The sequence below is a fragment of the Ochotona princeps genome, chromosome 12 (genome assembly GCF_030435755.1).
Source record: "Ochotona princeps isolate mOchPri1 chromosome 12, mOchPri1.hap1, whole genome shotgun sequence".
NCBI lineage: Eukaryota > Metazoa > Chordata > Mammalia > Lagomorpha > Ochotonidae > Ochotona > Ochotona princeps.
In genome coordinates, this window is record NC_080843.1 from 42,700,174 (window position 1) to 42,717,273 (window position 17,100).

Consider the following 17,100-nt stretch of genomic DNA (forward strand, 5'->3'; position numbering starts at 1 on the left):
TTCTTGCCTGGTAGATGCACACAATGAAAGAATCTCAACTGAATTTGATCTGTGGTGATGCAACAAGGTGGAGGAATACACTATGGTGGTGGGGGGGAGAATCACAGGGCCTATAAAACCATGACACATAATGCAATGTAATCCAAAAAAAAAAAAAAAAAAAGTAATACAGCAACAAGGTGGAGCAATCCACCATGGGGGGAGGGTACAGGGAGGGGTTAGGGCATCCCCAGAGCCTATGAAACTGTCACATAATGAAATGTAATTAATAAAATTTATATATCAAAAAAAAGAGAAAAAAATGTACAAGTTGGGGATTCAGGGTTGTGGCACAGTTGGTAAAACTGCTGAATGCAATGCTAGCATCCCATATAAGTGCTACTCATGTCCCGGCTGCTCCAATTCTGATTAAGCTTCCTGCCAAAGGCCTGAGAAAAGTCCTGGAAGCTGGCCCAAGGGCTTGAGCCCTTGCACCCATCAGGAGAACAAGACAACAGTCATGGTTACATCCTCACGTATGCCTGCCATTGCAGCCATCCAGGGAATGAACCAGCAGATGGAAGATCTCTTTTCTTATCCCTCTCCGATGTCCATTAATAACAAGATAAAAAAAAGATAAATAAATGTCACAGCTGAAGCACACAGTGTAAAAATAACTGGGAATTGGCTCTAGAATTCTTGAATAGTATAAACAGTATGGTTTGGGGAAAACTGATGAGGTGCTAATTATTTCCAGCTTTCATGCAAATTGAAGTTTTTATCTTCATGTGAATATTCACATACATAATTGTATAAATAACTAAAAATAAGTTGAAATAGAATCAAAATGAAATAATTGCTGGAGATGTTCAAGAAGGTAAATCATTCTTGAGAACCCTAAGCGGAATTTGAGACATTTATAAATCTTAACTTGTTTTGCGAAACATTGATGATTCATAGTTTTTGCCTTCCTGTTACCCAGCAGAAAAACACTTTCATTTCAAATCCGAAGGCTGGTAGAGAACAGATTAGTGAAATACTACATGACCATCCCAAGATCATTTCTAATCTGGACTATGGAAAGCGGTAAATAAACTACCTCTGAGGTGACCATGTATCTTGTGATGGTTGACAAGGATAAAAAAAAAAAAGTTGTGATTATGTATGAGGACACAGTGTTCCTTCTAGCCTCTTTCATATTAGAGAAAATCTCCCCAAATGTCCTTATTTTCCTTTAGAGATCTAATAAAGGCAGAATTAATGTACAAAAGTCCAATGCTAAATATTTTCTGTGAATTTAAATGCCTGCCACCTACTGTAGACTATAGAAATTTATTTTGTCTCCCTAAATGTTTCTTTCCAAGGTGCAGTATATCCACAAGCTTAAGTCTCTTCACCTTAATGTATATTCCTCCTGATTCCATAACCCTGGATCAGATGCTTCTTCATAGATAGTTACATAAAATACAAAAGGTATGGCTCTGCCACAGTTGTATATAAGGAAATTATGCCTTCTCTTTTATTTCCAAAACTATTTTCAATGTAAATCAAAATCCTAAATGGTCCTTGGTATCTTGAATGAGTAAAACTGCCCACAGGAGGAACCAATTTCATGGTATAGTAGGCTGGGCCTCCACCTGGGAATCCCATATGAATGCTGGTTCATGTCCCAGCTGCTCTAATTCCCATTAAGCACCTTGTTTGTGGCCTGGGTGTGCAGTGGAGGATGGTTCAGGTCCTTGGTCTCCTGTATCCGTGGGGGAGACCAGGAGGAACCTCTAGGCTCTTGGCTTCAGCTCAGTTTGCAGCCATTTGGGCAGTGAGCCAGCAGATGGAATATCCCCCTCCCTGTTTCTCCTTCAGTCAGTGTAACTCTGCCTCTCAAATAAAAATAAAATAATTAAAAAAATATTGCCCAGAAGAAAGATGAAAACTAGTTTCAATAAGAATTGCTGTATGTACCATTACAATAGATTATTTCACTAATAGTACCAAAATTTCCAGTAACACATAACAGAAGTCTCTTTCAAACTCAGGCCAAATCAATCAATAAGCACAGAGTATCTTATTACTGCATGAAAGGAATGGTACCAATAGAATCGCTTGAAACATGAGCAACTAACAAAATTTTCTAGTATTTAAAATTACAACAAATGGCTCAAATGTATTTTTCCAGAAATATAAATATTTTAATAATTTATTCATCAAAAATTAAAAGGCATGATGAAAGAATACTCTAGAAAAACAAAGTGAATATTCTGCTATAGGTAAAAGACTGCCATAACCAGCCCAACAATGAAATACAGAATCAAAATTAGCATAATAAAAATGCCTAAGGAAAGATCATTACCAAGAAGAAGCAAATTTCACTCTTAAAAACATCAGCTATAAGCTTGCTTTTTTATCATATAATACACAACAGGTACGTCAATCAAAATAATCTCTTTGAAAATAAATGTAACCAAGGAAACAAAAGACTTCTACACTGGAAACTACAAAAAGTTGCTGAAAGAAATTTAGAAAGACAAAAATAAATGAAAGAGATTCATGTTCAAGAATTGGAACATCTAATATTATTAAGATAATAATACTACCCGAAGTATTCTACAGATTCAACAATATAAATTCTCAATGGCTTTTTAAAACACATAACTAGAAAAAAAAAGATTCTAGAATATACAATGGATCACAATAGACTCTGAAAAAGGAAAAGCAGTATCAAAAAAGAAGAACAAAGTTGGGAATCTCACATTACCTGATGTCAATACTCAGTATCAAACTATGGCAATCAAAACAGTGCATAATGGCATAAGGGCAGATACATAAACTAATGAAACAGAAAAGAGAACAGAGATAATGGAATGGAATGGAATGGAATGGAATGGAATGGAATGGAATGGAATGGAATGGAATAGAATAGAATAGAATAGAATAGAATAGAATAGAATAGAATAGAATAGAATAGAATGCATCCCATGTGTTTTGATGTTTTTTATTTCATTTTCATTTCTTCCAAATGGTTTCTTTTCCCTTGTCAAATTCATCACTGGCTCATAGGTCGCACACTGGCATCATTTTACCAGATATTTGTTGGTCATTTGTATTTCTTAAGAACTGTCATTAACGAACATTCCACCAAGTTATAGAGGCTACAGATCACAAATTAACAGCCAAGATCATATGGAACAGGGGAATGCTGAAATCATTTTCTCTCAGATGTGGAACAAGACAAAATGTCTGCTTTTATCACTCTTATTCAATATAGTATTGGAAGCTGTAGCAAAAGCAATTAGGAAAGAGAAAGAAATAAAAGGCATCAAAATTGGAAAAGAGGAAGTCAAACGATCTATGTTTGCATTTCACAGGACACTGTACATGGAAAAACCCAAACACTCTCCACCAAAAAGCTCTTGGAATTGATATGTCAACTCAGGAAAGTCTCAGGTTACAAAATAAACATACAAAAAAACAGTCACTTTTTTGTATGTTGAGGAGGAGCTCATAGAAAGAAATCACAACTTTCAGTCACACAGAAAATCAAATACTTACAAATAAATTCAACTGAGTAAGTGAAGGATCATTACAATGAAAATTATTAAACACTAATGAAAGAAAACATCAGAAACTTTACAAAGGATATCCCTTGCTTACTGATCAGAAGAATCAATATTATTAAAATGTCTATACTATCTAAAGCAATCTACATATTCAATGCAATTTTCTATGAAATTACCAATGCTTTACATATTTTGAAAAATCAACCATAAAATTTATATGGGATCACAGAAGATCCTGAATTGTCAAAGGGATCCTGAACAAGAAAAGTCAAGCTGAAGGCATCACAATACCTGACCTCAAAACGTACTATAAAGTAACAGTAATTAAAACAGCACAGTACTGGCATGAAAACCAATACACACATCAGTGGAACTGGACAGAGAGCCCAGAGATTAATCCAATCACATACAGTCAAATAATTTTATATAAAATTGAACTGTACCTTTTAAAAGAGTTAAAATAGCAAATCTCATATACATTTTATCACAAGAAACTATAACAATCTAGGTCATGGACATTACGGTGTGATGGGCTAAGAAATCACATTGGATCCTTATCCCAGATCAGAGTGCCCGATCTGAGCGCTAGTCAGGGCTTGTGAACTAGCTTCCTGCTAATGTTCCTAGAAACAGCATTTGTTGGTCCAAGTACTTGGGTTTCTGCCATCCATGTGGGAGACCCAAGACACCATTTCTGACTCCTGCCTTTAGCCTGGAACTATCATAGGCATTTGGAGAGTGAACCAGTTGATAGAAAAAGCTCTCTCTTTCTCTCTCTCTCTCTCATTCTGCCTTTCAAATAAATAAAAACCTTAAAATAATAACAGTAATCAATTCAGCGAATACCTGATTACCTCCCACTGCAGCCAAAATCAACTTTGCTTATATTTCCAAATTATTAGTAAGTATGGACTCCATGTGTGTATGCACATAAAACAAATCTCTCTTTAAAAACAGGTCTAGGATGCTATACACACCTAATAACCTAGACTACATCTTCAAAAGTTCCAAGTAAGTATAAACGCAATGTAATTTGGTTGGTTCAGTTATTTATTTACATCAAGAACATAATATCTTAACTGTCCAAGTGCCAAAAAAAAGTTTTTTGTACCTGATAGAGCATAATAGGTTCTATGCTGTATCCTAAGGTATCAGCAAAGTTCTTAGCGATGACTGTTTTTCCACAACCCTACAAACGGAAACACAATCATTCAAAGGGTTCACCTGAACAACCCAGCTCCAGAACCCTGAAGTTTACAGTGAAGCTGCTATTCTTACCTTTCCTCCAATTAAACATATGTCTTTAACCATATGTGATTGCATCATTTCAGCCAGTAGTTGCTTATGGCTTAAAGTCTGTATGAAATGGTCTGATGTACAAGGTTCACTTACTGGTCTGGTTCCAGATGGCACCTATAATTAAGGAGTTAAATTTAGTATGCACATGGCATTCTCAAAAGATTAGCAACTTAAAGCATGTAACTCCCACTTGAAAATCCTCTACTAATTCCTTGCTCAAATCAATAAACTACTTTTTGATACTGCAATATAGCAGTAAGCATTTTCTCATTAACAGATTTTATGATCCTTCTCATCAAACTTTCAAATCAATCATTTCTCTAAAATTCAAGCCACATGTTGTCAGATATTCATAATAGTATCATACCTGTGGTATTTATAACTTACAATGACAATGTAAAAGGAAAATGAGGCTTTTTTTTCCCAAAAACTGCACTTGTAAGCATGAAATTTAATTAAAATAAATCTTGGTGCTAGAATTGTGGCAGAGTGGGTAAAGCCTCCACCTGCAACATTGGCATCCCATATGGGAGCTGGTTCGACTCCTGGTTGCTCCACTTCCAATACAGCTCCTTGTTAATGGCCTGGGAAAAGAAGCGCAAGATGGGCCAAGTGTTTGGACCACTGCACCCATGTGGGAGACCTGGAAGAAGCTCCTGGTTTCTGGCTTGTTCTGCCCAGAGCTAGCCACTGGGACAATCTGGTCAGTGAAACAGAGACTGGAAGGCTAGTCAGACTCTGTGCCCCCCCTGGGCCCATGTAATTCTGATTTTCAAATAACTGCATACATCTTTAAAATAAAATAAGGCGGTCATTAGTGGAAGATGATGCAAATGCATGGGTCTCTGCCACCCATTTAGGAGCCCAGGTTGAGTTCCAGACTTCTATCTTTGACCTGGCCCACCTAGATCATTGTGACCATCTGGGGAGTAAATGAGTAGCTGGATGCACTCTCTTTCAGCATCTTTCTCCTTACCCGTTTCCCTTACTTTCACTCTTTAACTCTGCCTTTCAAATAAATAATTTTTTTTTTCAAAAACAATTGCAAGGGGCCAGCACAGTGGCTCAACAGGCTAATCCTTCACCTTCAAGTGCTGGCACCCCATATGAGCACTGGTTCATGTCCTGGCTGCTTCACTTCCGATCCAATTCCCTGTTTGTGGCCTGGGAAAGCAGAAGAGGATGGTCCAAGTTTTTGGGACCCTGAACCAATGCAGGAGACTCAGAAAGATATTCCTGGCTCCTACTTCACACCAGCTCAGCTCCAACCCTGGGGCCATTGCAGCCATTTGGAGAGCTAGCCAATGGATGAAGGCTCTTTCTCTCTGTTTCTCCTTCTCTCCGTAAATCTGCCTATCAAATAAAAATAAATAAATCTTTTAAAAACAGATTGCAAAATAAAGTCATTGAATTCAATTACATTTCATCTTTAAAAGTAACGTCTTTCAGAATCTCCAGAGTCACTAACCACCTCCTGGCTTTTAAAAGCCATATCCACTAATCCCATTCACACTTATTTCATCACTCAAAAGTATCTGTTCATTAAATCTCTCCTCTCATCCTTCATGCCTACTTCTCCTATTTTGTATTCTCTCCTAAGTAGGCTCTGATAACTCTGGACTTGATCATACTACACTCAATACAAATCTCAAAGAATTGGATGTTTGGAAGTGGTAAGATCAGATGTGCATTTCAGAAAGATCACCCGAGCACTAACACAGTAAGTAAAGTGTAACTGACTGAATATAGTGAAGTTAGAGTGTGAAGACCAAAAGGCAGCAAATAATGCAGCCTTGCTTTTGGCTCACACGTCTGATCATACTGTTTTAATATCTAGAAATCACCTTTCATCTTTCCACTTGGACCACTGGAAAAGCTCTGCTATTCTTTAAGACTTTGCTTAGGTCCCATCTCTTTTCTGAAGATTTCTATGCTTCTCCTGAATCGCAATGCTACTTTCTGCCCCAAGCCCCCATGATCATTTCAATATAGTCCTAACTTATCTGTCCCAGGATGAGTTTATACATCTGAAGGAGACAGATGAACACAGCTGGTGCTTATGGACCTCTCTGCACCTCAGTTTTATAATCAAAAGGTGAAATCAAACTTATCTTTGGAGATACTGGAGGATTTAAACAGTATAATCTACACATAGTGACAGGTGTAGTGAATAGCACACATTAAACACTCAGTAAACCTCAACATGGAATCTGGATCCTGGCAGATACATTTATTTCATAAGTGAATAAGTATAGTAGAATGAATAAATATTAATCATATCACCCTAACACAAAAAAGTTTATTAGGAAATTTGCCAAAATGTAAGAAGGCTTATTGCTTCCTATATACATATTCCTATCATTTATTGCTTCCTACATTTATTATTCTGCATTTTTAGAGCTGTATTTCTTAGTTTCCCATGATCTCTTAAGATTTATAGGATCTTAAAAGAGTGAGACAAAGAGGAAGCAGAGCAGGCAGATGGAGTTCCCTGACAAAGTATCACTCCCTACTTAAAAACACTGTTCAACCACAACAGCTTCTCTATTAACTCTTTCAGGTAACTGAGAAAGATTTCACTTGAAAAGAGGTTCTCTAGCCACTAAATATGCTGGAAAATACTCCTTTCACAGTGCAAAATGCTTTCCTTAATCAGCACTTGACTTTTCAAAAAGCGAACTGTGGATTTTTGAAGAAATGTTATCGCTGGTTTCTCCTATAAAATTAAGTCTGTTTACATAGTTACATATATAACAGATACATAGATATGGGGGTACAGGGTCAAAAAGCTAGAGAGTCATAAACCTAATTCAGGCCAGAAAAATGATCAGAACAAAGTATATCTTAGCAACAATAAACCTATGGCTCATTACCTTAATGGTTACCTCCTTTCCTGCAATGCTGATGGTAACAGAAGCTTGGAAGACATGGTTTTCAGCCATCCTCTCCACTCTTACAATCTCTTTGGGAAGCAGAGAGCTTTTCGAATCCTGAAGCTCAAAGCGCTGTAAAATTACAAGAAAATCATGTCACTTGCTTTATACTTCAGACTTAATATTGGGTATCTGAAAGATTCCATCTTAATTAGAACTGAAATTCATTCCACATTATAAAAGTTGAACTGAAACAAACATTAATAAAGGTCATTTTTCTTTTTCCAATAATACACCTACATTTAATTAGTAAAATGATCTCTTACATTTACTAACTGACAGAACAGGAAATGCAAACTCTTTCTTTGTATTCAAAAGTTCGCAGTTCCTGAAAAGGGATGATGAGACTCTTATCATACTAAAATCCCATAAAGCATACAGCAATTTTCTTTTTAAATCCACATGAGGCTCGCATATTGCCTAAAACTCATGCAAACAGAACTTCTTAGATATTGCTCCACTGTCTACTTGTATGAAAAGCTTAACTGATAAAAATAATTAAGGTGATCAGCCTTCATTATTGTCTTGCAGTGTACCTACTTGTACACTGTTATGTGTCTCACTTTTTTCCAAATTGCATTTAAAAACCAGGACTTTGGCTTCCTTTTTGATGTGTGGCAGTTAACAATGTCAGTTTTTAATTACACGTCTTATTTTATTATTGGAAAGGCAGATTAAATTTATAGAGAGGAGAGACAGAGACAATGAGCTTCCAACCACTGGTTCACAACTCAAATGGCCACAACAGCTGGAGCTGAGCCAATCCAAAGTCAAGAGCCAAGAGTTGCTTTTGGGTCTCCCATGCAGGACTGAGTCCCAAGGCTCTGACCCATCCTCTGCTGCTTTCCCAAGCCACAAGCAGAGAGCTGGCTGGGAAGTGGAGCAGCAGCGACACAAATCAGCAGCCATATGGGATCCCAGTGTTTGTAAGGCAAGGATTCAGCCATTGAGCTATCATACCAGGTCCTATCAATGTTATACTATTTCTATAGTCTCTTTAATTAGCCAATTATTCAAAAATGGAATTGGACACACATCACATGCCCTACAAGGGTGGAACAAAGTTGAGCCTGGGTGTGATGCCACCTGGGCCCGTCATCAGGCCTGGCCCCCACTGCATGTGCCCAAAGAAGGCAGTCCAGGAATAATGAGAATAGGGGTCACCAAGAACTTGCTGACATGTGTGGAATGAGTTCTAGGGTTTTCTACAGACCAGGCCAATGCACCTGCAGGTATTTGGGGAAGTTGAGACAGGGTAGACCAGAAGGGAGAATCTGAAGGGCCATACTAGGTCAGCCAGCCTAAGCACTTGAATGCCGAAGCTAAGGGCAGACCAGGCCATACTGAAAGTTGTGCTTGGGGTGAGTGTAGTAGATGTTGTTTGGGGTTGCCTTGACTAGAATGCAGCTCTGTCATATATGCAAGGGCTGGGGCTGGAGGCAGAATGAATCAAGAGAGGCCACAGCATCAACCAGCGAAAGCTGGGCCTGGGGATGGAACAAATTGCGGCACCTGCCAGTGCATGTGATAATCAGGGCTGGCGGGGGGGCAACTTCAGTTGGGCAAGGCCTTAGTATTACTAGTGCATGTGAAAGCTGGGGCTGGAGGCAGGCTAGGCTGCAAAGGCCACAGCACTCATGGATAAAAGCTGGGACTGGGGGAAGGCAGGCTGGCCTCAGCACCTTCTGACATATGCAAGAACTGGATCCATGGGTGGATATGATAGTGGTTATCATGCACCATGAATGTGAAAATTAGGCCAGGGCTAAGCCAGGTTAGGCTTCAATAAGGCTGCTCTAACTAGGCTACAGCACCCGCCAGTGTGCGTGAGACACAGGTCTGAGAGTAGACTGGGTTAGGCTGGGCCACAGCAAGGACTGCTTCACATTGGAGCTGGGACTGGGGGTGCAACTGGTCAGGCAGCTATACTCACTTGTATGTGCACTGGCTGGAGCAGGGGATGGGCTGAACCTGGCCCTGCACTGACTGACACATACAAGAACCAGGTGTGAGGACCTCCCAGGCAAAGTTTATTTGGGGATTCCAAAACTGGATTATGTGCTCAAACTCTGACCTCAGGGAAAATCACAAGGACATATGACCCAACCCCAGAGCACATGTTGCAGAATTGGGCCACCTCAGTTACTGACTCCTGAGCAAGAATGGAGAGTATATCCAGATGCACATGAAAAGTAGGATAGCCAGCTCATCTAAGCTAATACAGAACTTCAGGTACCTCATCAAAAGATGGAAAGCACAACAACACTCCTGGCTAGGTTTGCAGCAAGCACCTAGGTCTACAGACTGAAGTAGTCATGATCAGCCAACAGACCTTCCAAAGAATTTCTTTTTAAGCAGACATGTATGCTCTGAATCCGAAAAGTTCATCATTAGGCTCAGAAAAATGAATTAAGGCACTCATGCTTTACGGAGGAGTTAGAATTGTTCATTAATTAGCTCTTCTCATAATTATAGTAACTGAAGAACAGTCACGCTTTATCTCTCTTATTTAAATAACACCAATTCCCTTTTCCTTGCTTAAAAACACCACAAGCCAAACTGAAATCTTCTGCTAATAATATGAGCCCTTAATCATTTTTTCCATGTTCTCCTTATTCATGAAGAACAAAATAAAGGTCAAATCAACTGAAGCAACATTACTTTCTTCAGACAATGCATCTCTAAAATTGTTCTATATCATTACATAATTTACATGCATAGTTCAGGAATTAGATACCACAAGCATATCAAAGTAGTTTCTTTGTCAAGATAAAACCTTCAGGAAGGCTGATGCTGTGGTACAGTGGTTTAAGTGGCCACCTGTGATGCCAGCATCCTGTATGGATGCCAGTTTGAGTTTTAGCTGCTCTGTTTCTGAATCAAAATCCCTGCTAACATACCTAGGACGTCAGGAGGCTGGCCCACCGGCTTGGGGCCCTGCCGCTGACAGGGGAGACCTAGATGGAATTCCAGACCAGCTTCACCCCAAGTCTGATGGTTGAGAACATTTGGGGAGTCAACCAGCACATGGAAGAGCATTCTTTCTCTGACTTACCCTCTCTCTAACCATGATTTCAAATAAATAAATATCTCTTTAAAAACAGATAAATTCTTTACTCAAAACTAGTGTTTCAAGACCCTGATAATGTTCTCTCACTGTGTGACAAAAAAAAAAAAAAAAAAAAAAAACACTGTGACACTTCACTTTTCAGACTCTCCCTCCAGTTTTTTTGTTGAACAGACCTTGCCCCCAAGGTAGTCAGCATAATATGACAGGTGCTGAGGAAACTCCTTAGGAATCACATTCTTCTTAGCATGAACTGCTCTTCCTTGATGTCCATGCCAACTTCGTTCAGAGGCTGCAGTTCTGTTTTTCCTCACCACCTGGAATAAACCTCAAAATGAAATCTAGGGGCTAGTTTTGTACTGTGATGCTGTCTGCAAGGCCAACAGCACATGTGGGTACTAGTTTGTGTCCCAGCTGCTCCGTTTCTGATCTACCTCCCTGCTAACGAGCCTGGTAGAGCAGCAAAAGATGGCCCAGGATGGCCCTGCCATCCTCATGGAAAACTTGGAAGAAGCTCCTGGTTCCTGGCTTCAGCCTAGTCCAGTCCTGGCCCTTGGGGCCATGTGGGGAGCGAACCAGTCCATGGGAAATCTCTCACTATTATACAGACACTCCTTTCTCTCTCTACATTTATCTCTTCTCTCATCTTCAAGTCAATTATATTTTAAATACATTTATTTGCACTATATATATGCATGTTGTATATATACATATATAGTTGGAATGATAGTTAGTTGACTGCTTGAGCCCATTAATTAATATCCTCATTTCTAAATGGCTCTTAATATTCTTCCCCATCATCCTCCTGCTCTTTGCTCTCTCCCTCCATTCTCTCTCTCCCCCATCTTTCTTCTCTTTCATCAGTTGCTGCAATTTCATTGTTTCTACTCTTTGCTGCCTCTGTTTTGCTTCTCCTTTTTATTGACCACTATTTTCCCCCTATTTCTTTCTGTTCATCTTTTAAGCTTGATACTTAACTACATTTTTCAATTTCTATGGGGGATAGCTTTTTATCATATTTATCTTTCCATTATTACTGACAAAGCAAAACTACTGTTTCTCTGGGTTCTTTGGCTACCTGCTCTGTCAAAAAATCTCCCATTCCTCTCCTCTGTATAGAGTTTCTTCTGTACTGTCAAGGACCCTGCGGAGATTTGAGGATAAGGACAAATATCACTCTGTTTGCTGAAGTTGACGAGTCCTGCATTCCAGAAAAAATGCAGGTCTTATCAATACACCATAGTGCTTAGCATTCATATTTTACTTACTCCTGAGAAAGCTTTAACCAAACCATGTAAGAAAAAAAAAACTTTCATAAGAATGAATTAATTCAAGTGAGTCAATAAATCTCTGTCAAGATGCAACACTTTTAAATACATAATCACCAGCCAGCAGACAGTGCCACTGGCGTCTTACAGTATGCCACTGTTAACTGTGCCATGGTGAAATGGTGCCACACAGATTGTAAAAGAAACCCACATCCCACAAGCCACTTACATAAACAATGAGAATTTCATTTGTTTAAATGGCAGCTCAATAACAGTCTCCATAGTTTCATATAACACACTCGTTTTTTCAAGCTAATAATTAAAGTTATAGACAGATGTTATTGTAGTATTACAGTGAATATTTTCTTTTTAAAAATTGGTTTCAACGTTAGCTGAATAATTGGCTTTTAAGCTTTTTTTTTTTTTTTCACTTCAAAGTAATTTCAAACTAATCCCCCACAGGAAAGTTGCAAGACATAGTTGTATCAAGAACTCACATTTCCCATCCACCCAGATTCCCCAATGGTTAACATTTTAGCACATTTTTCCCCACCCTTATGCTACACACACACACACACACACACACACACATTGATTTATTTCTGAAGAGTCTGCGAGCAGCCTATAGATGTGATGCCCCCTCAACTCTCAACATTCCAACACATATGTCTGGAAAACAAGAAATGTAGCCAATGTAATCACCACACAAGTCTCCAAATCATGAAATCACCTTAATACAACATGGCCATGTGAACCCTACAGCTTATTTAGTTTGACCACTGTGCTAACAATGTCACCAGTTCCTATGTGGCCCAGGAAGTACTGCAGAAACATCAGACGCATGATGCATTTTCCCATCTCACCTCTTCAGTTTTCCTCTGATTTTCAAGTTCTGAATAGTTTTAAAGAATACAACTTTTTGCTGCCTGGTGCAGTAGCCTAACGGCTGGGGTCCTCACCTTGCATGCACCAGGATCCCATACAGGTGCCAGTTCTAATCTCAGCAGCCCTACTTCCCATCCAGCTCCCTGCTTGTGGCATGGGAAAGCAGCAGAGGATGGCCCAAAGACTTGGGAATCTGTACCTGTGTGGGAGACTGAGAAGAAGCTCCAAGCTCCTGGCTCCAGATCAGCACAGCTCTGGCCATTGCGGCCACTTGGGGAGTGAATCAACGGATGGAAGATCATCTTCTCTGTCACTCCTCCTCTCTGTATATCTGACTTCCCAATTAAAAAAAAAATCTTGAAAAAAATACAGCTTTTTTTCTTTCTATAAAATGGCCCTCAATAAGACTAAATCATACTCCCCTATGGTCAATCTGACATCACAAATCTTAGCAGTTCTTAGAGTTCTACAAGAATGATAGTCTTCAGTGTGCCACACTTGAGAGAACTGAGATGCCAACTCTCACCTGGTCAAGTTAGTGTTTAAAGTCAAAATACCAGTACACAGTTTTGTATTCAGTAGAATATTTGTGAGAAGAAAATTCAAGGATTTTACCAACATCGTCTTTCTCATGGGATTTCCACCCATCATTTTTCTTTTATACAGTTTGTTCCTGGTTTACTAGTAGGCATTCTACATTAAAGAAGAGATTTTCCTTCTCTCCATATTTTCATAATTCATTTGAGTCAGTGTGGGTCCATAGGTTTCTGTTTCACTCAATTAATTACTATTAAATTGGCTTTTTAATGCTACAATTATCCCAATTATCCCAGATCTCTGCCACTTTAGCCTGGTTCCTCTATTATTTTGACATGTCAATATCTTTTATTATACATGTATCTATATTCCCATTTATTGAAAAGAGCAGGAGTCATAATGATATTTTCAATTCCAATTCAACACCTCAGGATTTCTTGTTTTCCCTCCTTTCAAGCTTATAAATCCATTTTCCAACAGTGAGAAGTAAGGTTCTCATTAGCCAAAATATATTCATTCATTTGTTTAAGCAATTTATTTATTTGTCCAACATAATCAATATCCCAATTGTATCAGACCCAATCCTTGTTTCCCATGACTATTTTCTGGTTACTGACCCATCCAGGCTTCCATGCTTGGACGAGAAGATAATGGACAGCAAGAAAAGAAAGAAAGATGGGGAGAGAAAAATGCTGGAAATGAGGAAGGAACTGATGGAGGAGAAGGGAAAGCAAGAAGAAGTAGGGCGGACACTCACTTTTAAGACATCTTCAACAGCCATCTTCCCTTCGTGTCCTAAGAGAATACTGTATGGATAAAGCCATTGGATTGCATGCTTGACTGACATCATGGGAAAGCAATCCTATTTTGGAGCAAAAATATATAGAAATAAACGACTTCTAATATAATCACAGAAAATTGCATCTGAAATGCAGACATGATGTTAAATTTATTTTACGACAATAACCAATAGGGTTTTTAGAGGTATACAAAATAAGCATCCAGTAGTTCCTTCTCTTTTCCCTGAGTAATCTAACTAGTTCTCGCTTTCCACGTACTTATCTATGTTTTTTTTCTATTTAGTTGATTTCATTTAATGACACAGTTTCATAGGCTCTGGGATTCCTCCAACCCCTCCCCTTGTCCTCCCCCCATGTTGTATTCCTCCACATTGTTGCAGTAGTACAGTTCAAATCCAGTCATGGTTCTTTCATTGCAAGCATGAACCACGTATAGAGTCCAGCATCTTATTGTCCAAATAAATTCAACAGTTTCCTTGGGAGACCATCCCTGGTCTGAAAGTAGAGCTGGCACAATATCACCCCGTCCAATGAAAAGACATAATAACATAACATCAACAACAATTTACAACATTATGGAGTTAACTGACATAGTATTGAGTGACCAATATGTTAGAAAATGCATGTTCTTAACCACGTGCTGTGTCTACTTCATTGACATTTCAATTTTAGTTGATATACAACGGCTGCTATATGCCTTAAAATGGTTATAGGGTACTATTCAGCTGTCTTGTGTCTATTTTCATTTTTATATTTAGCAGTTTATAGTATTGAAGCATAATTTTTACTGAACTTGGCGAACTTTAGGATAGTCCAATCCGGCTTATAACTCCAATGAGGCATATGTTAACAACTGAGGCACAAAACAGTTTTAGGAGGGGTGTGCAGCGAAATCTTCAATGCCTTAGTGAGGAGTAACTAATTTTTGTGTCCTGCCTAGTGAGGTATATGTGAGTCCAAGCTGTCCATTTACTGTGTACTTATCTATGTTTTGATGGAACCAACCATTGGTGTATCCATTATAACTGGCCATATGAATAATACATAAACCACATTTCAACACATTTGAGACTGAACATATTGCCCTTTCAATTCATCCCAAAGTATCTCATCTTCCTCACATAAGCTATAATCTCATCCACATTAACTTGGCTTCATAGTTGAACCTGCAAAGTTGGAAAGCATTCATTAAGCCCAAACCTTTCCCCCTCCAAATCAAATTCTATTCAAAATTATTTTCATCCCATTTTAATAAGTCTATTGAAAGAGACCATTATAGAAATTTCAATATGGACTATTTGCTAAATAATTCTAGAACTACTGTTCATATGATATAAACAGCAAAAAATGGTGCTCAACTATTTAAAATCTGAGCATTTTCAAAAATAAAAAGTACTGAGCAAAAAGATGCAACTTAGTATTATTTTATTATTTAATAAACAGGAGGAATAAATGCTGTTTTGAATATGAAGAACCACATAACAACACCTGGAAATCCTAACTCCCTAGCTTACAGGTAACATGTTAAAACACACAAAAATAAAAACTTAAAACTAAGAGCCTCTTGCATAAGGAAGTATCTCCAACTGCTGGGATGAGTCCCTGCTTAGCAACATCTCACTGAGAAATGTGCACAAGCTCTACCAGGTCCACCCTGCTGTCTACAGAGATTTCTTCCTCAAGCATAAAACTCATCACCTCATACCTCACCTACTTCTTAACATGTGCTAGGCCATGTTTTCCTCCTCGTGAAATCCAGGCAGCTTCATTCTCCATGCAAGATACTTCACAATAGGGTTCTAACCTCTCCCTCCATCACAAACACTTTAAGTCTCAAAGCATACCAGGTCCCTTTGTGACTAAACACCTTTGCAGTGCTTTCCATCATTCTAAACCTAGCTGCCATCCATGCCTCTTGTGAAACGATAGGGGGAAGATCTGGGGTTTTTTCCCTTTGTCAAATTCCCTTTGGACTGCATCCATTTTGTGTGTCTCTAAGCCTTCCCATCTCATAGCCAGTCCCACAGGTATTTTTTAACAAGACTGCTCTGGGACTAGAAGCAGCTTTGCTCAAAGGCAGGAAGACCCACTGGAGCCTAGGAATCTGGGTTCATTGACAACACCATTAACCAAAGACTGACCAGTGCTAGACTCTAAAGCCCCAGCTGCTCTGCCTTAGGGTTGGGAGGGATCTGAGGCCTGATTTACCATGCAACAACCCCTTTTACTTCGGTATGAAGCCTTCCTGCCCATCCACTCACCCACCCACCCACCCCACCCGCCTGTGGAGCTTTCACTAAAATTGCCCAGAAACTTCCTCAAGCTCCGAAGCTGGAACTTCATTAGGGCGTCAGAGTGTGTCCTTGATCTCTGTCCAGTTTACTGCACTGAAGAGCAGATGAATCGCAAATTAAGCTTTGTAACATTTATAGAAGAATGTGACAGAGCAAAAATATAAAAGTAAAAGAGATTAACTTTCAAATTTTACTTGTCATACTCAGTGTATTAGCCATTTATTTTATACATACCAGGATTTGAACTGCAGCTGGTAAATTATCCAAAGGGAAATCTGGAAGTCCAAGAGTAGAAGATTCTTGGGAACAGAGAGTTGTAGCAAATGACAAGAGCTGAGAAATCCTAGGGAGGAAAAGGATCATGTATTTTACTGAGAAAGTATAAATATATTAAATTTTAAAATATAACTAGACTGATTTAATTTTTCAAAACTAATTCCCTGTTAACTCTTGAAGAATAATGGCTCCATACCACAAAATT

At 38.8% G+C, this 17,100-nt stretch overlaps 1 protein-coding gene across 1 annotated transcript in view; it reads right to left on the reverse strand.

Annotated features, from left to right (window-relative positions):
• The window catches only part of VWA8 (von Willebrand factor A domain containing 8), a 355,373-nt gene that overhangs the window by 264,047 nt on the left and 74,226 nt on the right, over window positions 1-17,100 (reverse strand). The window contains exons 8-12 of the mRNA XM_058670689.1: window positions 16,854-16,962; window positions 14,283-14,387; window positions 7,709-7,840; window positions 4,815-4,949; window positions 4,648-4,725 (exon numbers count right to left, since the gene is read on the reverse strand). Coding sequence (XP_058526672.1) covers window positions 4,648-4,725; window positions 4,815-4,949; window positions 7,709-7,840; window positions 14,283-14,387; window positions 16,854-16,962 — 559 coding nt within the window. The remainder of the gene's footprint in view (window positions 1-4,647; window positions 4,726-4,814; window positions 4,950-7,708; window positions 7,841-14,282; window positions 14,388-16,853; window positions 16,963-17,100) is intronic.